General features: G+C 33.6%; 1 protein-coding gene across 8 annotated transcripts in view; it reads right to left on the bottom strand.

The window, feature by feature from the left end:
• Window positions 1–707: 707 nt before the first annotated feature.
• Window positions 708–24,340, bottom strand: part of LOC126772776 (uncharacterized) — a 64,109-nt gene continuing 40,476 nt past the window's right edge. For 3 of the 8 annotated variants that reach the window (XM_050493343.1, XM_050493341.1, XM_050493342.1), the window contains 17 exons: window positions 23,786–24,032; window positions 16,520–16,615; window positions 13,875–14,127; window positions 13,541–13,727; window positions 13,297–13,453; window positions 10,910–13,207; window positions 10,506–10,626; window positions 10,176–10,424; window positions 9,956–10,061; window positions 9,624–9,876; window positions 8,845–9,267; window positions 8,117–8,276; window positions 6,187–6,295; window positions 5,468–5,581; window positions 5,082–5,174; window positions 4,172–4,342; window positions 708–3,836 (listed from right to left, as the gene is read on the bottom strand). In XM_050493343.1, coding sequence (XP_050349300.1) covers window positions 3,665–3,836; window positions 4,172–4,342; window positions 5,082–5,174; window positions 5,468–5,581; window positions 6,187–6,295; window positions 8,117–8,276; window positions 8,845–9,267; window positions 9,624–9,876; window positions 9,956–10,061; window positions 10,176–10,424; window positions 10,506–10,626; window positions 10,910–13,207; window positions 13,297–13,453; window positions 13,541–13,727; window positions 13,875–14,127; window positions 16,520–16,615; window positions 23,786–24,032 — 5,209 coding nt within the window. In that variant the 3' untranslated portion in view covers window positions 708–3,664. The other 5 variants (XM_050493346.1, XM_050493344.1, XM_050493347.1 and 2 more) reach the window with 5 other exon arrangements.

Raw genomic sequence — 24,340 nt, 5'->3', positions numbered from 1 at the left:
TTTGTGCGCGATGGAATTGATGTCACAGTTAGGCGGTGACATCGAGAACCAGCTCGCGTGGACTTAAGAAGGAAGGGGGAAGCAGGAATTAGAGAGAATAATTCCTCAGAGCACTCGCCGTGATACAGTCGATAGAAAGCGCTCAGTGCTGCTATCTCGCGACGCAATTGTAAAGGTTCAAGGGTGTTTGTGACATTTACGTCGCCAATAATGCGTACTGCACGTCGCTGCAACCGGTCCAAGGCCTCCAGTAGGTACTTAGCGGAGCCATCCCAAAGGTGCGAACAATATTCAACGCAAGACCGTACCTGTGTTTTGTATAACAGGCACAGTTGTTGTGGCGTGAAAAAACGCCGCACCTTGTTCAGAACTCCGAGTTTCCGTGAAGCTGTTTTTATAATAGCCTTGATGTAATCCCTTGGACTAAGGTCGCTTACTGTTGTCAACGTCCGCCGCACAAACTGAGGCTAAGTTTGTAGCCCTCCAGGTATCAATATCGGAAATTCTTGCTCAAAATATTGAATAAAACAAAAACATTTCATTCCTTTTTCAAGCATTTCATTTTTTCGAAAATAGTCGAATTTGCCTGAAAGATTAATATTTAAAATGTTGTACATACAAAAAACAGTTGTTTATATACAATTTATTCTATATTAAATCGAGCAGATTATCTTAAAATGAATTAGAAGGAATATATTAAAAGAACATTTATGTTTTTAATATTGTTTTATTGGTGTACATGGTTATGCATTATAATAATATTTTATCCATTGTTAATTCATTAAATTATGGCACTTAATACAATAATATTTTTAAACAATACATATAATGTTGGATGATGAATGTCGAATCAAAATATAGGATGATTTTTCGAGTAAACTTAAAAATATTCGGAATTAATTTCTCAGTCGTTCGTCGAGTTTCGTAAATCTAACATGTTTAATCATTTATTTATTTTTTCTTAGGAAAATAAAATCTTTAACTCAAATTTCAACTTATTGATCCCAATAATAATTAAAAATTATAAATAAAATTTACACGTAAAGATCGTAATAACTTAACCGTTTGTACCAATAGAGGACACCTCACCATTCACACTTCACAGCTTCCTAAAATGAGCGCGCAGGAATATCATTTATAAAAATCAACTTCAAACTCCCTTCCAAATACAAACAGTTGATAAAAACTTACAACTAACAAACTCCTCTAAAGTTAATACATGCGCTAATTATCAAGCGATTAGTTTCAAGCTTCAAAGCGAACCATCAGTTTTGTATCAGTTCACGGACTATACGATTAATGATTATTTTAAGGCATAGTTTTCTGTTATCTAAACGGCTAAATTAGAGATTTCCACGAGTATATGATACAATATAATATGTTTTCGAAGCGTTTCGGATGCAGTTAAGTAGACGTCACGACACCGACAGATGCAACAAGCGCACGCACACATGTAACTATTATATTTAATACATACAAAGGCCACATCACATCATTCAGTCACAAAGCGCAATAACACTAACGCGGTAATGGATCTATAATACAAACATATAATGGTACTCACAATATCTATGTATGAACGTACTACAGATAACATTTTAGGTCTAATTATTGTATACATTATTCTCCTATGGTACAGTCCTAAAACAAATGTATTCGTTCTCCGTGGCTATTCGTGTCGGAGAACATTTTCGATTGCATTGAAGTTGGCGTATCCTAATACATCAGCCTCGAGAAAGACGCCGCTAACATGATATATTTGTTCTACGATAACATTTCTACAAAACACCAATGTGACTCGACAGCACGACGGACTACGAGAGGAACTGTTTCGTGCATCATTCAATTTTCCCTTACAATTTTGACTTCTTTATTTTTAATACGAATATTATCGTTTATATTATATTTATTTACAAAAATAATTTTACAACGATAACCGAATAATGTCGTTAAAATCACGAGTATAACACGATTACAATTAGAGTATTATAATTTAATTGTGATTAATATAACGTCCGATAAATCGTCCCCGCTTGAGCAATACAAATACCAAAAATATCGTTTCTATACGTTTCCCGGCGTAAAGCAGTGATATGATTGAGTATCACAATAATTCGGTAACTTAGCGTAAAGCGAAGTGAGTGTCAGAGGAGACTGACTTTTAAAACGATAGGGGTAAGGTACACTTTCGTCCAGGGCTCTGGATGCCAGAGGTCGCCGTGATAAGGACGTTCATTTAGTGCTGGGGCTCAGGAATGATAGTGGAGAGGCGCATGCGGTCAGCGGGCGAGGTCGTTACACTCCAACACCTAAGAGAACGTTCTAGAAACTAGTACGTTATAGAAAGCCGTAGGAAAGGAGTTTCGGTGAAGGACATGCGATTAGTTCCACGTCCATGTTAAACTTCCTATGATCGTACGGAGTTTAGGTTCGCAGAAAGAATCGATAGAAGTCCTGACTTATTTTACCACTGAGTTTACCACAAAACCGTGAGAGGAAGGTGATGAGGAGAGGCCGCATGCTGTTAGTGACTTAACGAAGGTTAACAAGTCTACAGCTCTGCTCAGACGAGTCGTTTAAAGTGTTGGATACGTTATCTAGACGAGTTTTTGTTTTAATATAGAATTCGCTACATTACACTCGGCGCTCGGCGGCGATTATTTGGTATGAATATTATGTACATAGTAGACACGATTTAAATATCAATAAAGACTAACAATATCATAATATATTATCGTTATATGTAGACATCAATTCCCATTAAATTTAACTATTTTTTTTTTAAATATCAGGCGTCTTTCTCTAAGCGATAGTGTGTTACGATTTCATTTAAGTAAATTGGAGTTTGTAGCTAATATGAGATTTTGTCCTTAGAGTACAGTAAATATCTATATCACATCCCATCGCAGGAATATTTACAGCGAATGTCATATTAATTCCTAAATGCCATGATCTAAATACACCCGCAATAAATATACCCACAATTAGTGTTCCTTACAAACAAAGTATATACAGTCCGAGACAAAGTCGTGCCTTAAAACGTAAGACTAGATTGTACTACAGAATTAGAAATGTGCGAAAATTTTAGTGATGTCAAGTTTAGCCGCTGAACAGGGATCGCCGCGACGTATACGATCAGTCCGATGGAGAATTTTTCAATTAAAAAAATTCCAAACCATTTGTATAAATATAATTAATTGCGGTATTGCCTTAAAAATAAATAGTCAACAAGATAAAATAAGCTATAAAAGTTTAATTTGAAATAAATTATAATAAATATAATCACAGTCGAGAAAATCCCTGCTCAAAGACAGTTTCTATATATTTTTTGAATGAGATTTAGAATTGGGTAACATCATAAATTATTTTATAGACTATAAAAATTTCAAGCTATAGACGACCGGGTTTACTTTCTTTTTTATTTACAACGTCCACCCCCACACTAACGCGTTCTTTCACAAACGACCACAAAGGATTCAGTAGTTCGAAACGCAGTTCCATCCGGTTCCACTATTGCACATACAACTACCTCGAGTTCACTTTGTTCAGAAAACTACATTCGTTCGTGGATAAAGCAGACTGACCGCACTCAGTGTTTGCCAAAGTTGGAGGCAACGCGCAGGGGGCGCCAGTGCGGCTGCCAGTCGGGCTATCCCTGCCAATATCAGAAATCCTCCAAGATGACCGCGTCGCGAGGAACCAGGCCCTTCTGGTCCCCTCGACAGCATAGCAGGTGCTGGTCGTCCACCTCGAGGATGAGCCGCAATCGCTCTCCCTCGTTGAACGCAAGGTGGCCAGAGTCCGACGGCAATCTATGCCAGAGCGTTCTTACGTATCTGAAATATGACAAATCAAACTTCGATATCACTACTCGTTTAAACCTTAAAAATACCTTCGAAAATATGGTAATAAGTGGATGCAATGAGTGGATATTTAAGTCGCAGGTTCCAATACTCGTGAGGTACTTGGAAGTACTTCCACGTGTTTAATTCGTCTTTATAATTCATCTTGCTCGGTGGCGAAAAAAACATCTGAGAAATCCTACAACTATCGGATGAAATTCGGCCACTCGTATGGCGCAATCGACCAAGCCGCACTGGATCATTGAGGCGATATAAGCTCCTCCCTCGCAGAAGAGAATATATACTAGGTAAGAGTGAGGGGTAGTCACTTGTGTTTCTGCTGGTGCGCGGGGTGCGCGGGGTGCGCGGGCTGCGTGCGCGCGCGCGCGGCGGACGAGGAGGCGGCGCGGCGCGGCGCGGCGGGCGGCGCGGCGCGCCCGTACGGCAGCGACGCCGGCCGCGGGGCGCCGCCCGCGCACGCGCCGTCCACGCGCGACGCCCTGCGGGGAACGCCTCAGTCACAGACATCGCTATTGCGGCGAGTATGCCTTGTACGACATGCCTTATTGATGCCAGAAAAACTAGTATGCAGACCGCAAATGACGTCTCGTCGTATAGATCGATTATTATCGAATCTTTAAGAAATGCATTTTATCAATAGGCTGGCTTAAAGAGTGAGTAATATGTACATTTTTTTGTATTAAAAAAGAATACCGATGTATTTTAAAAATTGAAAAGAATTACATCTCGGAACAGAAGAATATATAGAAATCACATCAAGAAATAAAATAAAATGATTTAAGATAATCATAAAAAATATAGTGTTTTTTTATAGGATCCAAGTTTAAATAATTCGGTTACAAAGTATTGAATTTTTCATTTATAATTTAAAAATAATATTAATGTTGCCATAAGATTTACTCTAGGTACCTAGTCTAGAATAAATGTTTGCCAATAGCCAAATTTTACTTAATGTTATGCCAAAAATACTAATTATTTTGTATGATATTGTTATATTATTATGTCATTGGGCTACACTCAAAACTTCCAAAAATTTCTCAGTTAAATTAGTAAGACTGCAAAATATATTTCCAAATATTTTAACAACGGAAATGAACTCAATCCGTTTGATTAGGTCATGCAATCATGCTGTTAGACGTTTAGTGGAACAATTACGTAATCAATGTTAGGGAGCATGGAGGGAGTTACAATCTCCATGTGATAAATAATAGTACATACAGCGATTTCTTAGCACCGATAGTGTTTTTAACAGCAACATTTGAGACTCGTGTCTTTTCCGCGGGTTTCCTTGTTGACTTCTCGGGTATTACTCTGAAGCGTGCATACATATATTCAAGTAAAGCTTATATAATCTGTGCCGGTGATAAGTTTATAAGGTCCCATCTCCACTATATTTAAAAATACATCCAAAAAATATGAAGAAACCTTCACCATTATTTGTAAAATAAATAAAAAGCTTTTATAAGAATCCATTTATCGAAGATTACAATTTTTAATAACAGCATGTCCAAGAGTCCTTTTCAATTTGAATATTAGAAGCTGAATCTACTGGTATAATAATAATCTAATATTTGTAAGGTTATATTTTATCTAATATGACGTACCTGTTTGCGGGCTGCGGTGGTTTCTTATTTGCAGTATTTGTTCGGCCGGTGTTTGTGGTTCGTGGCGTCGCTGTGGTTGGAGACGAACTCTTACGCACGGGCACTGGGATGCCTCTGTTATAATACAATTTCACATTTTAAATAACTCCTTGATTTAGATAGAGAAAGTTTTCATAAAGAAATTATTTTTTATAATATAAGAATACCCCAATAGTTTTAAATCTAAAAGAATAAATATTGATTTTTTTTAACTGATCTCGGAAAATACGGAGTTTTATTTATCAAATTATAATAAAGAAAACCGGTTGTATTGTTCATTCAACCCTTTTAATATTAATACTCCAACACTTAAAGCTAAATCTGACTACAAAAACTGAAACGAGGTCACGAATAAAATTCATTATTCATTCCCGCTTTACAATATGAAAACAGCAGGGATTCAACTATTCACCCTTTCTATAAATGAACGAGACATTTACACTCAGACGATTTAAATAAAATTCTTGTGCAATTTGTTTTTTATACATGGTAATGGTGTATTTCTTTATTTACTTCAGTCATTACCTATTGATTTTAGAATCAAAATCAACAAATAACAACTCTACGGTTTTTTATCGTCTATTTAATCTAGTACAGGCGAATAGTTTAACCTAATTCATGAGTCAACTCCTTTTCAATACGTTATATTTAAAATAAAAATCTTAACGAACTGATGTTACCTGTGCGTGTTCTTAGCAGGTGACTGTATAGCGGGCGCCTGAGGTCGGACCGGTGATGATACCGGTCGCGGGATTTTGGACCCTCTTGCTGTCGCTGGTGACGTTTCTCCTAAAAAAGATTAATTTCATTCAATATTTATGTTAGATTTTAAGATTAAAGCGATAGAAATGTCTTTGATATTGATTCAAGCAATATAATAATAGACAAAATGTTATTTTGTACGTTAAACTAAAATATTGGTCACATATACGAGTATATAAATCTTCAAGTTACAGTGAACATTATGCGATCACCACATCTGTCGACATGTTTTATAAAGAATGATTGACATGTGTGGAAGAAACATTTATTCAGACCATGTTACAGATGTTTCCGGTGAATGACAATGTCCAAATTATACCATTATCATTATAAATTAAACCATATGTTTATCGTATGGAATTATAATATATATTGTTATACTTTAATGATATATCAAATAAATCTGTATATATGTTATTGTATTATATAGGGTACATTTAAATCCTAACTATCGACTATCTATGCCAATATTATAAAGGCGAAAGTAATTTTGTCTTTTGTTCCGTTTTTGATTAAATTTATTATGAAGTAAGCATGAACCCCAAGGATATAGATAACTTTTTTATACCATGGGTGGCAACGCTTACGGAGGCGAAAACTAGTAGATTTAATAAAATTGAACTTTAAACGTTATAAAGGTGCATGTTGCTCTAATCCATCTTCTGAATAGAAAAAGAGACTTTTGCCTATCAAGGCGGAATATTCACGACTTTTTACTTTTTTTATTGTATGAAACCTTTGTAGCTTGTTAAGTGCACTTTGCATTTAAAAAATCAAACTAGCTTTATAACATTTATATTAAGGTATATATACCGTTTTCAGACTGCCAGTTCTATATTTGTAAATAGGTAATAAAAAAAGTTTTTATTAAGTGTTAACTAACGGCACCAAATCCGCACGGAAGTTACCATTCTGCGTCGCCATTTAAGGAACGCTATTCATTGTATTATATCGGAGTTTATCAATATTCGATAAGAGTTGATATGTTGGAAGTACTCGTTGGTCATAAAACAATGTAGAATATTCGAGAATCGATATCAAAAAATATCATTAAATGTTTTGTCAGGACGAAAAAATCTTAAAAAATACATATATCATTTTTTTTATGTTTTAGGTAGGCGGACGGGCAAATGGGCCACCTGATGGTAAGTGGTCACCATCGCCTATAGACGTTGGCGACGTAAGAAATATTAATCATTCCTAACATCGCCAATGCGCCATCAACCTTGGAAAGTAAGCTTGCTTGCCTGTAGTTACACTGGCTCACTCACCCTTCAAACTGGATCGCAACAAGACTTAGAATACTAAGTATTATTATACCGCTAAATAGTAATAACGATTTAGCGGTAAAATATCTGATGAGTATAGTACCTACCCAGACGGGAAAGCTCTACCATCTAGAAAATCAATCGCTATCAATATTTTAAATACAGTGGGTAGGCACCTGATATCACACAAAATCATTCGTGGAGTACATTTACTTATATGTATGTATGTTGATATAACAAGATTTTATCTACTATGCTTACGTAAGCGTCGTATTGGGAACACGAACAAATAACCCTTATAAAATTGTGTTTGGAATTAAAAAAAAACATTACTCAGTTTTCAATAAATATTTCGAATTATCTTGATTTTAGTGACATGAAGGCGACTCATGTACATTTATACGATACTATTATATCATAAATATTTGTTCAATTATCAAGTAATTTTTATAAAAAAATATATTTGAATCAAAAAAATAAAAATACCTTTGTATTTTGTTGACATTGATACTTTGAATTCTGTTCTTTTAAATCTTCGATTTCATGTTTGTTTATAAAAAATACTTGACATATTATTTACCAGACGGCGTGACGGGACTCTCGGCATTGCTCAACATCTCCCACTTGAGTTGCAGGCGACGGAACTTTCCACCGGAGTTGTTGCTGCCCGTTCCCGTCTGTCCGCTCGCGCTGCTGTTGGCTGAGCTTGGCCGCCAATTTTCTTCACCACTTGTATCCAGCTGCGAAATGCAAATAACACATTGAATCAGACCAGAACAGACCTCATGGCATTTCTGTTTCTGGTAAATCTAACTTGGACGAAAGATTTTGTTTCTACGCTATGCTAATACTAATCTGCTTAAGTTTTGTTTGAAATTGGAAGATAGATAAAATATTTTCAATGTTTTTTAAACTTGTCTATTAAAGTACTTTTTTATAAAGTTCGAACAATAGAAAGGAAAACATCTAGTTATTTAACCGTTTTCATGCAAGCTCGGTATTATTTACGAGTGAGTTGAGAACATCAATACATAAACCGCAGGTTATGTGGAAAACCCTGTGGCGTGACGCCGACAGAGTTTCCTGTTCACTGGTGACTTATGTAAGTTATGACTGGATTACAAAATAAAAACGTAACAAATTGATATAAGCAAATAATAATGTACGCAAAATATATGCAAAAAAACAAACGTTAAAACATAAACACATGAAAAGCGTGAAGGATGTAATCCTGAAAACAAAGTGACCAAACAAAACAATACGCTACCAAACAAAGAACATACAATCCACAGACTCCCTCCCAGTTACCTTCATCTCATTGCCGGTTGATTTAGTGGAGGGTTTATTGTTCTCTAGACTATCAGTGTAATCGTCACTGTCGTCAAAGACTAATCTGTCGAACGCTTGCATTAGTTTCGATCCCAGGTGAACTCCTGACCATCTCCTGTTATTCTCTAAATCTATTCTGCTATTGCTTGGACAAATGTCGTAGCCTATCGTAGTCGGATTGACACACGACCTCGGTCTATTTTTTTCAACTGTAGTTTTAACATTAGCTGAATCATTCAAAAGATCGGGGGTGGATGGTTCCTTGTTTTTTGGTTCTTTATGTCTCATTATGACACTAGTCTGACAGTCATCGCTCGAAATGGCGCTGGATTGCATTGAACGCACCAACTTCAGCAGGTTTTTCTGGTTCAGTGTTAGTGGCGGAGTGTTAATCGAAGTGGGCTGTTAAATACATCAAATTTGTTAAATCATGCAAGGTACCATCCATCGTTACAATGAAAATAGAAGAGCGTCCTTGAAAGTTACCAATATTGATATCGATCGGTCCGTATAGCCTTATTTGCATTTTATAGAAGCTGTGCACGAAACTATTTGCTATAGGTATCAGTTCGCGGCGTGTCGTGTCTCGAAAGCACATGCAATAAACAATAAAATGCAAATAAAGCGATGTTTGCTCAGATTTGCGCCATAGTTAATATGCAATAATGTGATGTCAATGTACGGATGACACTTGCTGTACTTACTTCAATATCGCCAGATAATTTAAGAAATAAAAAAGTATTTTTGTCTTTACTCACCCGACTGGCAGCACGCATGTCGCTCTCGATTTTCTTGAAGCTCCGGTGCAGTTCCCGCATTTCAAACATGAGGTCGAGGTTAAAGGGAAGTAGTTTAAGCGGTTCAAGACTGGCCAGCAGAGTATCCAAGAGGGCTCTACAGCGCGATTCGCCCACGCATCCTGCCAGGATGAGCGAGTCGGGATCGTAGTGCTTTGATAGTATCGACTCTCTGGTCCGCACGTACGAAACCCACGCATCTACTGACTGTGCACTACAAAATATCCAAACATCAGTTATAGATAGAAATGTCAAAATTCGAAGTATTGCTTACTTTTATATTATATACTTACTTTAATAAGCCTAAAATGAACGCATTGAATTTAACTAGTCCTTCAGTAACTGCATCTTCGCAGTTTATTCTCAAAACTAATTCGTTGAGAGACTTTGTTATGGGACCTGAAATTTTTTAATATTTCAATTTTCATTGGTCATAAATTATCAATAATTTTCAAAGCAAAATGAAAATAAGAAATTTAAATAACAAATAAATATAAAATATATTTCATCTACCCTGTCTAGCTGTTGCTTCAACCATTTGCCAAACAGAATTGTTGACTGCCCCGAAAGATGTTTCAATGTTTTCTTTTAGGCCATCTCTAAATATAGCGTATAATGCGGGGCACAAGGCGTTTAGAGCTATCTTCGCACAAGCTGGCGATTGTTTTGAATCTCCCAAGAAGGCTAATTCTGCTTGGTCCGTGGCGGACGAAAAATGTTGAATCAACATTTCTACTGCATCCGTTACATTTGAGACTAAAGCTGCAATATACAAGTTTGTTAGTAAAAAGCTTAACGATATATAATATATAAATATTGAAAGTTACATTGATGTTTATTTACCTCTTTTTTGAGACACATCAATGAGATCATATTTTTGTCTCCCTTCATTTGTTGGACTCAAAAATTCATCGGGGCTCACTTCACCTTCTTCACAAATGGGTATTTCAGCTAAGTTTTTACCCTAGAAGCAATGTAATGAAGTTTAAATACTGTGACTAATATATCGTAGCTATTTCAGTTATGAAGTAGCTAATGAAAGAAGCAAATAATAAATAATGTAAGAGTAAAAACAATATTTGTGATTGAAAGAAAAACAAATATATTGCAACAACAATGCAGTTCTAAGTAAGTAAAGAACAAAAAGTACATGACCAGGTATAAAGATAAATAAAAATAACAAAAATACTTACAGGCACTAAATGGCACTATGATGCAGATTTATATGGAAAATAAATTAACGTTACCTGATAATGTCTTTGTGCTACCATTGCTGAGATATTGGGAGAATTAGGTGGAGTGGTTAGAGTTGCCACTTTGAGTTCATCTACAACCTTAGTCTGCGAAAGTTGGCCCTCGGCTTTGGCGTCCGGCTTTTGGGCAAAACTAACAGATTTCTTGCTATTGCAACTACTGGTACTTGAATCTGTAGACCTTTGGTTCTCTTCCTGGGAACGTTTCATTTGAAGAAACTTCGTAACCTGACTTCTTACCTTTTGAACTTGATTTTGATCCCATTCATCCATGTTTTGGCAGTTAATGCCACTTTGCTTAAGAAACTCTTCTAATTGTTGTAAATCAGCGCTGCTTATGAGTGCGCCGGGTGGTGGAAAATCAATATATTCCATTTTCTTTGTCCTTGGTTTTGGCAGTGGGGGCGTGTGCGGTCGGTGGAATTTAATTTCGTTAGATTTTCCTGATTCAAGACTACTCTCTGTTCCAACTCCCTCGTCTTGATAATATTCATTATAATCTGCATCTTTATCAGCCGCATCAAGAAATTGTTGAGACAGCCTTTTAGCAGCCAAATCATTATTTTTTCTATAATCGAAATTCGGTTGATTTTGTAGATAATAAGGTTCTTGTAGGGATCTTCTCTTACTCTTTTGTTCTACCGCAGCTGTAGCACAAACAACTGGATCTTGTATGAACTCATCTAATTCGAACATACTGTATCGTTTTGTATGCGGACTAGATTTTCGAGTTTTGTCAGCAGATTTGCGTAATATACTTTTTGGCAAAGGTGGTCTCGGAGGAGCAAATTCTCCTTGTTTTAATATTCTGTTTTGATCCGCTATAGATAAAGAACGTTTTGGTAAAGTAGGATTTATGCGCAAGCCTTCATTGTTGGCGCAGCTAGCTTCAGAACTCGTGGCGCTGTCATAACGATACACAAATAATGGGTTAAAGTTTCCTGTTGGAGCGGGACTATTTTGGGCTGAAGAATCTGTTAACATCGTTGATGATCCTCTATATCCTGATGACGGCTGAGTAGCAGTACTCGAACTAGATGAGACTGCAGTAGGATGTCCGGTTAAATTATTGCAATCACAACTCGTTGGCCGATTCTTCTGTTTCGAACGTGTATTGCAAAATTTATCACATTTAGACGTTGTCTCTTTCATATGTTGCATTAGTTCAGGCACTTCAGACAACAGTTGCCTACATTCTATCGGTAGTAAAAAGTTTAATGAGTCCCAATCTTTTATATGCCCGAGACCTTTTTTCTTTAGCATCTCAACATCATTACATGAAAACGGGCGTTTACCTTTTCCTTGTATTCTGTTTCTTTTACTCTCATTTGATTTAGAAGATAAATTTACTTTTACTGGGTTTAGATAAATATTTGGTCTACCATTCAAAAAGCTTATATCCGGTAGTGTGTAATTGGGATATAGAACAAAGACTGGTTTTTCACAATCTCCTTCTTTTAATTTTTCAAGAAACGAAGGTTCTATAACATTAAATATTTCACGATCGCGTGACATGCCTGAAACCTGCAAATTTGATGTTTGCATGCATTTGTCTGATGTATCGGGTTCAAGATGGGTTGAGGTAGCTTTAGTATCACAGGATTCTCGTTGTAGTACACGATTCATTCTTGTGATTTGTGTTCCATCTGATTCAGAACAACTAGAGATACTTACACTAGTGGCTGAAGATTGAGAGGAACATGACTTTCTATTAGTTCTTAGTTTCGAGGGGCTGTTTGAAACGTTAATGTTAACATTAGTTCTTCTTATTTGCGGCTTATTCACTACGGCATAAAGATGAGATTCGTTTTCACTTAATTTAGATGCTTCTATCTCTTCCTCTTCAATTAATACTTCATCATATACTCTATTATAAGGATTTGACGACCTAATTTCTTCATAGACCAACGAAGACGTTTCTTCGAATGCTTCAAGTGGTAGTTCAACTTGAGGTCTTTCAGAAGGAATAGTTTTTAATGTTCCAAGTTTCTGTTCGCCCATTGATTCACCACTCTCCCCGCCTGAACTAGATGGCCAACATTCTGATCTGTCAAGTTGATCCATCCCTACAATACCTTCATTGCTAATGCTTTTTTGTTTCATAAACAATTTCACCAAGTTAAAAGACTGCTGTTTTGTTTGACTTTTGTCGGAAGACGTTTGATTTTCAGTTGAAGATGTGCTCATTGGTTCTGAATGTTGGCTGCAATGTGACCGATTTTGTGAGACATCGTATACTTTCATACAAGTTGACGTTCCAATTAGCCTTTGATTGGCTGAAAAAGAGTCGACCTAAAAAAGAAAAAGTGTTAAACAGTTACGAAAACAAGCACTCATTATTGGTTTAATAATTACTTGTTATCACCTTCACAGGTACCTACCGTTGAATTGCTTAATGCTGCAGAGTTTATGGAACTGCTTAATAATTTTCTTCTATATAAATTTGGTAAGCTTTGACTTTTAATAACGGAATTGCTCATTTCGTTTGTGGTGTCAATCGGTTCATTTGAATCTTCATTATTATTACCGGATGGATGTCTATAAAAGGAAAATAGGGCAATAAATAGCTATACAAACGCGTCTTAATTAATTAAATATAACACTTCAAAGTTATCATGTAAATACCTCTTTAAAGGCGATTGACTGGTTTGCTTCTTAAGTTTACTCCAAGTAGTTAAACCTAAATCACTTTTAGCCATAGACGTTGTTAGCTTATTTGTTAATTTTTTACATCTTTCTAATAATTCTAAATTCCTGCGCGTTCGTTCATCACTATCTAATGTTATATTTAAGTCTCCTTTAACCAGTTTGTCTGAAAACGATTAACAAAATTAAGTCGGAGCTTATCAAAAATTACATAGCCATATGAGTCACTATCGCTAATTTCGCAAACATCGTGTCATCGGTAAATAACGCAACTCAATGTACTACTGAACATACTTGGAAATATAAAATTTACCATGTTTTTGATTGACGGCGGGTTCAGCACACTCACTGTCCTCAGAGTAAATGGTGAGACTGCCCTCAAAGGCTATGGTATAGTTATCCTTGTTAGCCTGACACGTGAGAATGAGGTCCTGCTCAGTTGGCAGTTCACAGTCGAGGCTATCCACACTGAAGTGAACACCATGCGCACCTTCTTTTACCGGAGAGAATAATAGCTCCGATTTACATATCGACATTGTATTGATAGAACCGACGGATTCTTCACCCTGTGTATAGAAATATCCATTATGAATAAGTTGTTAATTACCTAATTCGTTATATATATTTGTTTATTTATTTCTCATTAAGACGAATAAATATTATCAACGCGGAATCTCAATTTCAAAGCACATCCTATTTACATATATTTTACAATAATTGAAACGGCGTGCTCTCGGTAAAAGTTCCAGGAAGATTTCGAAACGTAAACGAGTTCGTCGGAACATAAACATTTAAACATGCAAGTATATTTTAGGCGTTGGTAAGCAGCGAGATTTCAACAATTGTTGCGTACCGAAATTTGGTGATATAAAGATTTTACATTTATTACTAATAAAAGATGATTTAAAGTAATTCAAATAATTATTATCTAAGCGTTTATAACTACAGTACAGTTTTATTATAGTATTTAATTAAAAGGGTAGTGAGTCGGTACCTACATGTTGCGCCGGAGCGGGCGTTATCATCAATTTAATTCCTTTTCCTCTAACAAATGAGGTCACAATTCAAACAACTAATCATAACAATGATGCATTTATATTTAATTCTTGATATTACGCTTTATCAAAAACAAATGTTTAAGATAACGTTATTATTATTGTCAAACAAACAAATTTAAATTTTATTATATTAATGATAGGTGATTAAAGCTAAGTGCATTCGAAATAATAAAGGATTGACAAAAGTAAAGGAAGTGTACTTGCAGAGTTATTTTTGTATCGTAACCTTTCTAGATTCGTTTAAAGCGCAAAATAGATTTGGCGGTGTCTGCAGAAAACAGGTGAGCGCTTGGTAATAAGGAAGCATCATTGGTAAAACAACATTGTAATTCTTAGTTCAACTACTTACTGAATAGTATCCATTACGGGAATCCCAATCATATTCGGTCACACCCATTATAAATTACAAAGAGAATCGTCTAGTCACTAATAAACGTCCCCCACTGAAACACTAAATTATTCGACTACCGCCTCTACACAGTTAAGTGTTCGTAAATCACCTTATTAAATATATTCTACGAGTAAAAAATGTATTTCAATGTTTTTCTCACTATCTTACGCACACACAGTTATTTATTAAGTCTTGTAAACTACCCGATTTGATCTTATTTGTAAAACAACATATTGCAATAGAATTCATCGCAAAATACGTCAGAGCACAACACTCCCGAAAGCCCTGGGCGCTACTGGAGCACCAGGAGTAGCGGGGATATTATTTTTAATATTAGACACAATCCACGCTTCTCAAACTTTTATAAAAAAAATGGAGTTAAATAACTGTGATTGACACCACCGTCACGCATGACCCCTTAACCAAGACTGACACTTAATGTGCAAACACGAACGTTTAATTTAGATTATACTGGATATCGAACGCTTCATAAAATTAGCATAGTACACACATCAATCAACTAATGAGCGTTAAATGAGCAAGTCTAATTTTTGAATAAACCAAGGTCGTAGAATTTTTAGTAGTGCTCAACAGAAATAAATTAAAACTTTGACAATATCTGACTTTTGAATTGACTTCATTGGCAACGCACACATGGCTACCGCATGTCCAAGCCGATGACACATGCAAAGATGAAATAAATATAGCACACACTTGCGTTCAGTCAGGAGGGAATGACTACAAGCTGGGATATAGGAGTATAGTGTAGTTAAAATGATTGACGCAATTCGGTGTGAACGGTTCACGCACACATTAACAACGGTCTTATTTTATCTTTACTACTCGTACATCCCGCGGGATCGACGTACTATGGGGGCTCCGTATAGGAAGTCTCGTAGTGAATGCCAGCCAAGTACTTTGGACTATCTATTTGTATGATTAAAGCTACTCGTGAGACGTTACTCATCCTGTAATCAGTCCTAGTTTTACGAATAAATATTATCAAACGCGTTGGTTAAATATTATCAACTCATTAATGCATCATCGTGCAAGTAGTGCTATATTAAATGTACTTTCTTATGACATAACTATGATAAAAATATTATTCAATCATGAAAATACATTAACAATATATGTCTGCAACCCCAAAACCGAACAAGATGCATTTTTATTACTATTCTTACCAACGATAAAGAAATGTTATAACTATTGCGAACTATCGATGATTTTGATTTATAGCAAAATTCTATATTATTATTATATAATATATATGATGAGAAAACATAAATGAAAAATATAAAAAAAGCGACATCTTTTGTAGCTGACAGTTTGAAGAGTTTCTATAAGCTGGCGCTAGATGGCGTGTCATGTATGTAATAGGTAATGAAAGTAATTAGAGCGAGTTATAATAAATACACATAATGAGGTGCGGAAATTAGCATGATGATATTCAATGAGGCGAGTCAAGTGACAGAAATAATGGACATTGAATGGAAAACCGGCGCGAACCTGGAAACTACTGCCGACACTGATAGAACTGTCGAACTGAAATTTTTCCAACAGTGAACTCGAAATACTCGCAAACATCTCGCCTTGAGGATTACTCTGCAATACACCAATACATGAAACCATATCCACCAAGAAATTAGTATAAAACTGAAAAAATAAACATAATATTATGAAAGAAAATATACATATAGGTGAGTAAACAAAGAAAATATTAGTAAATAAAGTATTAGTCTAGTCGAATGGTTTAATTTATGACATTATAACTATTGTTCATGTTGATTAAGTGTTGCTATATATATTGTATATTAACAAATTTCCGCAAGCTTTTGTTTCTTACGCACGATGTAGCGGTTAACCGCTATAGTAGCTCGATGTAGTTGCGATGATAAATTATTGTTTTTAAGCGTAAATAATATAATACGTGTATAATATAATGTTTATAAAAATTTGCAAGAAATATACACTTACGGTCTTACTTAGAAACAATCATTTCGCTCTTTCTGTCATTATTGATTTGACATTCGAAAGAATAAGACAGCAATGTTTATCTAATCACACGCTAAACAAAATTTTTGTTATCAAAATTTTAAAATATATTTATTTATTACGTAAATAGATAAAAAGGATAGGAAACGGCACAATTTTACAAACAAATATTCACAAAATATTAATCTCATCTCACTGCAAACCCCTGTGTTTTACATACAAAATGGTCAACAAAACTATGTGAAAAATTATATGAAGATATACGTGATTCTAAATTATAATGACTATTGTTATTTTTTTATAGTTTCACAATCAACTGTATCTTTAACTGTAATATTCAAAATAAAAATGTACATATAATTTTGATTGTTAGAATATAATACCGAAAAAGAGGTAGTTAATCCTTATATTTACTTATTAAGTAAATAATAATTCCGCTGGGATTAAATAAATAGCAGGTGTGTTGAGAATTGAGACATTGTGCCAATCTCGGTTTATTTTTAAAACAAAATATTATTATACATGTTTGATAACGTTTAAGGACATTGCAAATACTGTTAATGATTATTAGTTAATATAAAAGACTTGCTTAAGAAATAGTTTGATATTTTGGAAAAATATGAGCAACATAGAAGTAATTTTATTAAAATATTATTTATTATTTTATTTTATTTATTTAACACTTTTCGCACAACATATACATAAAATGTGAGAAGTAGGAAACAATCAAAGAAAAAGAAAATAAAAAAATGGTGCGCAAAGGCGGTCTTATCGCTTATAGCGATCTCTAACAGACAACCTTTATTATAATATAATTTATTATAATATTATTATAATTTTTACTACAGTTAAATTTTAATTAAATTAAAGTGCGATATAAATATTACTAGTTATTGTATTCGTAAAAATAAATTAATATAATCAGGCATATATATATACGTATTATTTATTTATATATATATATATATATATATATATATATATATATATATTTATAGAATAGGAAGGTGGACGAGCATATGGGCCACCTGATGGTAAGTGGTCACCAAACGCCCTTAGACATTGGCATTGTAAGAAATGTCAACCATCGCTTAAAGCCAATGCGCCACCAACCTTGGGAACTAAGATTTTATATCCCTTGTGCCTGTGATTACACTGGCTCACTCACCCTTCAAACCGGAACACAACAATATTTAATTTATGTATAGGTTATCATTTATAGCACGCGAAAAAGTATATACGCTAAATATACATAATAAATAAATTCGAACTATGCCAGCATCGTTGATGAATTAACAACAAATAAAAGAGAGACAATCGTCTTACGCTAGTTCAGAGATTTTGTGTTTAACTCATGTTATATTCAATGATGACCTCACTTGTGGTAGGGTTTTGTAAGCTCGTCTGGGTAGGTACCACCCACTCATCAGATATTCTACCGCAAAACAGCAGTACTTGATATTGTTGTGTTCCGGTTTGAAGGGTGAGTGAGCCAGTGTAATTACAGGCACAAGGAACATAAAATATTAATTCCCAAGGTTGGTGGCGCATTGGCTATGTAAGCGATGGTTGACTTTTCATAGAATGCCAATGCCTAAGGGCGTTGGTGACCACTTAACATCAGGTGGCCCATATGCTCGCCTGCCTTACTACTCTATAAAAAAAAGATGAACAATTTAGTTTAAGCATCACTGAGATGTATCTAAATAATAACTTTCATCTGTCACGATCACATCCGTGAAGTAGTACACTCGATGGACCGAAAATAACTGTTATAGACACTACTTTTTCAACTGTTTTTTATCATCTTATACACGCAAGGTTACTGCATTAACTGTATTTCATTTTAATCTATATATAATTACTTTGTTAAAATAAAAAAAAATCGTAATTTTATTTTTCTAATTATGCCGTTTAGAATATTAATTTTAATTAAATCTGTAACAAAAAATGTGTTTTTAACATATTTTTCCAACTGCAGAATTCCCAGTGATCCTGTGTTGTGCCAGATTAATTGTTTATTTGCATAATATAATATACGGTTTTTTTTTTCATTATTATAATAATATTATTATTAAAGGGGTACCAAATACTGTGATTTGTAATTTCGTAATTACGTAAATGACATATGGGAACATAATAAATAATGAGGACCTGTTTTCATTATTCAAAGATCGGATATATTAACATACAGAAGATTACATTATTTATTACTGGTGGTAGGGCTTTGTGCAAGCTCGTCTGGTTAGGTACCATCCACTCATCAGATATTCTACCGCAAAACAGCAATACTTGATATTGTTGTGTTCCGGTTTGAAGGGTGAGTGAGCCAGTGTAATTACAGGCACAAGGGACATAAAATCTTAGTTCCCAAGGTTGGTGGCGCATTGGCTATAAGCGATGGTTGACATTTCTTACAGTGCAAATGTCTAAGGGCGTTTGGTGACCACTTACCATCAGGTGGCCCATATGCTCGTCCACCTTCCTATTCTATAAAAAAAAAAAATATTCGAAACGGTATTAAATTACATAAGTAGTATGAAAATAAATATTGAAACTTTCGTCATAAACTTTGATAATGATATCATTTAAAATATATCTTGATTATATTACATACTTTGTTTTTTTTTTTAATAACGCAACCTTCGCCTGTAGTGTGAATTTCTCCTTTTAAGGCTTGTTACAGCACGAAGGATAAAATATTTGCTTGACACATTAAAGTAAATAAGTAATGTCTGTGGTCGACATTCGATACGATCTCTCGTCCTTATTACGAAACATATGGCGATATTTTTAAAAGATTTAACAAGATTAATGCTTGAAACATTACATATATTTTTTTATATAAATTATAATTAATTGGTATATTTTACTAACAAGAAAATTTTTTTTAAATAAATCGTATTGTCCTTTGTATAGTTAAACCAAATTTACAAAAAAAAAAACACAATGAAATATTAATTATATTATATTTAATTTATTATTGAAAATATTAATAAAGAAGATAGTTAAAATGGAATTGAAATATTGCAGGAACTGCCACATACGGGCGTGGCATCGAGATACATACATAAATATATAAAGAAATCCAAAACCGAAAAAATCTTATTTATGTCATTTTGTTCTTTCGCGTTTATTTCTTCTCGCGAGAATGAAAATAATTTTTTGCAATGTTTTTACTAACTTGTTTATATTGGTAGTTTAAAAAATTTAATATTATATAAATTTAACTACCGAAGTGAAATACTTCTATATCTAATACATTAATTTTCACAAAATACCAATATATTCATGGATCACGAATCCTGAATGGTTAGAAAAACGATGGAAAAAATTATTCACTTATAAATTCGATGAATAATACGGCGTTTTTAGAAAAATATGATGTCGCTTCTTCATAAAAACAAAAAGTCTATGCAATTCATTAGCAAAACATGAACACAAACGCAGACGCCAGTAATAACTCTGTAACTGTACAACCCATTCAATTTAGAAAGTATTTTCATGCATATGTCGATACAACAAATCTCTTGTCACCTTTTTTTATTTTGTTTTATTATCTTACATTCACTAATAACGCTTAGATGTCATTTTAAATTGAACAATAAGCGGTACTTATTAAATAAATGCTTTCATGTTTAAAAACACATTATTATAAAGAAATATTTTGTAAAAAGTTAATTTAACAACAATTTGTTGAATCAAGATTTTTAAGGCTCAGCGGATTAGACATATATTTAATGTGTTGGGTTTTCGTCAATATATACAATTAATTATTAATATAGTAAAAAAATACATATTATAATGAAGTTGTTTTCGCCCGTAACTTCGCATGCGTGTTCGTTTTTTGATAGTAAGTATAAAAAAGTAGCACATGTCTTTCTTTGGTTCAATCTTGCTTCATATCAAACTAGATTCTGTTTAGTGGTTTAGCCATGAAAGCGTAACAGGCAGACCGACAGAATTACTTTCGCGTTTATAATATTAGTATAAATTGACAACTCCAAAACATATTGATTGGCTAGCCCAGGAGGCAGAGAGTTAATTGTAAATATAAACGGTGTTACCTTAAAAATAAATAAAATATTTATTAATTTCACTCATATTGCTGTAAGGGAAAAAGCAAGTCTCAAATTTATTCAAAAGGTAGGACATATTATTAGTCCTTATCAAATCATACGTGACTGTTTACAATTTGTTCCCTCGGTATATATACTTAATTATACAGTCATTTTCATATTACAATGTATAAATATTTTATAGTATTGTGTACTAATATTACATTATAAGCAGAATAAGTCAATCTTTCCGAACGTCATACGTCAAACTGTCAGATTAGTTTTAAAAAGTAAAGTTTAATACACTTTTGGCGGGAGGCAGCGCGAAATACGGTCAATCGTATCACTAATATCATTCTTATAATAATAATTTATAAACCAAATTTTAATAAAAGTATTAAGTCAATAGTTCTTATATTTTTCCAATAAATGTAATAAAATTCATTTTGTTTTGTTTATAATATAATATGGTTATTAATTTTAAGAGCTTTTATTTAACTATTTTCTCTTGGAAATCAATGCAATAATATTCATTTTTATATATGGTTTGGTTTTTTTTTCACAATCCGAATCCATAGGTTTAAGTTTGTTGTTGTTTTCTATTGAATATTTCATATAATTTATCTTCCATTTTTGCTATACATTAATTATTTAGACGAAGCTTTTTTAGTTGATAATTTTTTCTTATGTGCCTTATTCTATCATTAATATTCTTATTGTAACTACAAACAAAATTTCATTCAACCTTTATATCAAATAAAAAGTATAGATACTTGTTATAAGAGCAGGTAAATTTAATATTAAAGGCCCTCCTCCGAAGGCCGGAGTTTTACTTAATTAAATTTTCTTGTGAGTAATAATTGGAGCTGGACATAATTATTATGAAGTATTTTTTAAATTGAAAGAGAATATATAGAGAGAAACCAAATTCTTAAAACTAATAAAAAAATTGTAATATTTTGTACTTTAATTATTTATAATATGAAATCGTTCAAAAAGGTCACAGGCAATTGCTCGGCAAAGGTTTTCTCTTTTCATAAGCCTTATGAGAAAAGGATAACCTATCTTGGTAATTCCATCACGCCATATGATAAAAAAAGGTTTTCGGTTAAGAGCGTGCCAGCGGATTTAAGATTTTCACCCGCGCGTCCCTTACACGCCCCTTTCAACGGGCGATCTCCTATGCTTTCTCTATCTACCAGTAGTATTATAGTAAGTTAAAAGTAACTAACTATAATATGATAATTATAGTTATATAATATACACTTTCTTTCCACTTAAGTTTAATTTATTTTATATGTATGTATATATATTTTTTTGTATCTATGTAAGTTGAATGTATATATATATATTATAGATAATGGTATATATTAATATATTTATTTGTATTTAGTGTGTAATATATTCATTTATCGTTAAGTCTACTTGAATTTTATAATATAAAACTAATTGATATTGTACCTACACCATAAATATGTATTACAAATAATCTCCACTAGATTCAGGGTTTCTGGAAGAGATCTCTTGTTAGAGATAAGTTATCCCTTTGTACACATTTTTCATTTATATAATTTTCTGTATACTCTGTTGGTACATAAATAAAAAAATAAATAAAATAAATAATTAAAACAAAGTCAATTTTTCTGTAGTTATTTCGTCTTAACAACGCCTCAGCGACTGATTTAAGAAACAAATATATGTTTTATGTATGGGTGACATGCGACATGAGATATGATTTTCGCGGAAAGAAAATTTCTTTTTATCGTAAAAATAAAACGAAAGAATTATACAAAATATTTTTAGTGATTAACCTCGACTATTTTTAAATATAATTAATTACCCATTTTTTGTCTCAATAACCTATAGCATTACGAGTATAAATTATTAGCAATTATGATTTAATCGATTCACTAGTCCATTTCAGTTTATCATCAAATATCTGCAAAGCTTGTATAGAAATTTAAACGGAACATATATTGGGACAGTTATTTTTTGGACACTGGTCATATTTATAAACATTATTTACGGGATATTTATTTAAACAATGATTTGTGTCTTTCAGTCATCGTTGATTTGATATTCGAAGAAAAGACAGCATTATTTAAGTAAACCCCTAAACAATATATATTTACTTGTATTAGTATAATTCAGTATGTGTTTAAGTTGGTTTTATTGGAAATTTATGTTTGATATTCATTGTACAGTGTGCTTAATGTTCTTTATAATTCGCAACACGTCCATTATTTTATGTTAAATACCGACTAACTACATGCACGTATAATCATTTGGAATTGACGACTTCCTCAAACTATTGTTAACGATAACTATTGGATAATTTAATGTATTACAAAGTGAAAAAACTATTATATTGTATATAAGTCTCAGTTACTAACAAGTGTAAATATTGTGAAACACTCGTACGTTTGTCGTTACGTAAAGTGTATGTATGGTAAAGCGAAGTGAAAATGTGAAAACATACTCCCCATAGCTACGGCATGTCATCACGTTTCCTTCGTTTGCCTTATACGTCTTTGTAAATTATCGCGTAATGCTGTTAGCACAAGAATGTATTTTTTCCACTTTGAAATTAATTAGGAAACAGGATAGAAATTGCGATAACTTTTTATGAATACATAATTAAAAATGATTACTGACTAACTTGATTTATCAGTTTCTTTAGTAAACATTCAAAAATATAGTTAAATAAATAACCGGAACTTACGTCGTGTGCTATATCGTCTATGATCGCGTCATGGGGTAATTCGGTTGTCATAAGAAGAGCGTGGATGTCTTCTGTTTTGAAGCTCTCCATGTCGGCTTCAGCGAGGTTCGCGTCGAGGTCCCGCGCGATGTCTTTGTAGCGGGATGTAAACTCGAAGCGGGATGTTAGATCGCTTATGCCCTTATAGGAAGCGGATACGGAGGACAGTACTGAGATATGGTGGCACGAGCCGTCTCGAAACATCGGACTGGAAACAATGAAATATTTATATTAGTGAAATTTGTTTTACGTCAATAAATTGTAATATTATACGTCATTATTTCGGTTACAAGAGCTAAATTACTAAATAACGAGAGGTATTGTGTAACAAATATCGCTGTTACCTTTGACTTTCACGTTAAAAGGCGAATTTGCCCAAAATAATGATCAAAAGAAAAACTCGAAACATTTTTTTAACAATAACCTTAGGTGATTTGTCCTTGATGTATAACCTTTAGTAAAGGGTAAAGCTTTCGTAAAAGTCGGGAGAAATTCAAGGTTTAGTTTATTTGATGA

This window comes from Nymphalis io, chromosome 13 (assembly GCF_905147045.1).
Source record: "Nymphalis io chromosome 13, ilAglIoxx1.1, whole genome shotgun sequence".
Classification (NCBI taxonomy): domain Eukaryota; kingdom Metazoa; phylum Arthropoda; class Insecta; order Lepidoptera; family Nymphalidae; genus Nymphalis; species Nymphalis io.
Note: the sequence above shows the minus strand (reverse complement) of the source record. Positions and strands in the feature narration are given on the sequence as shown.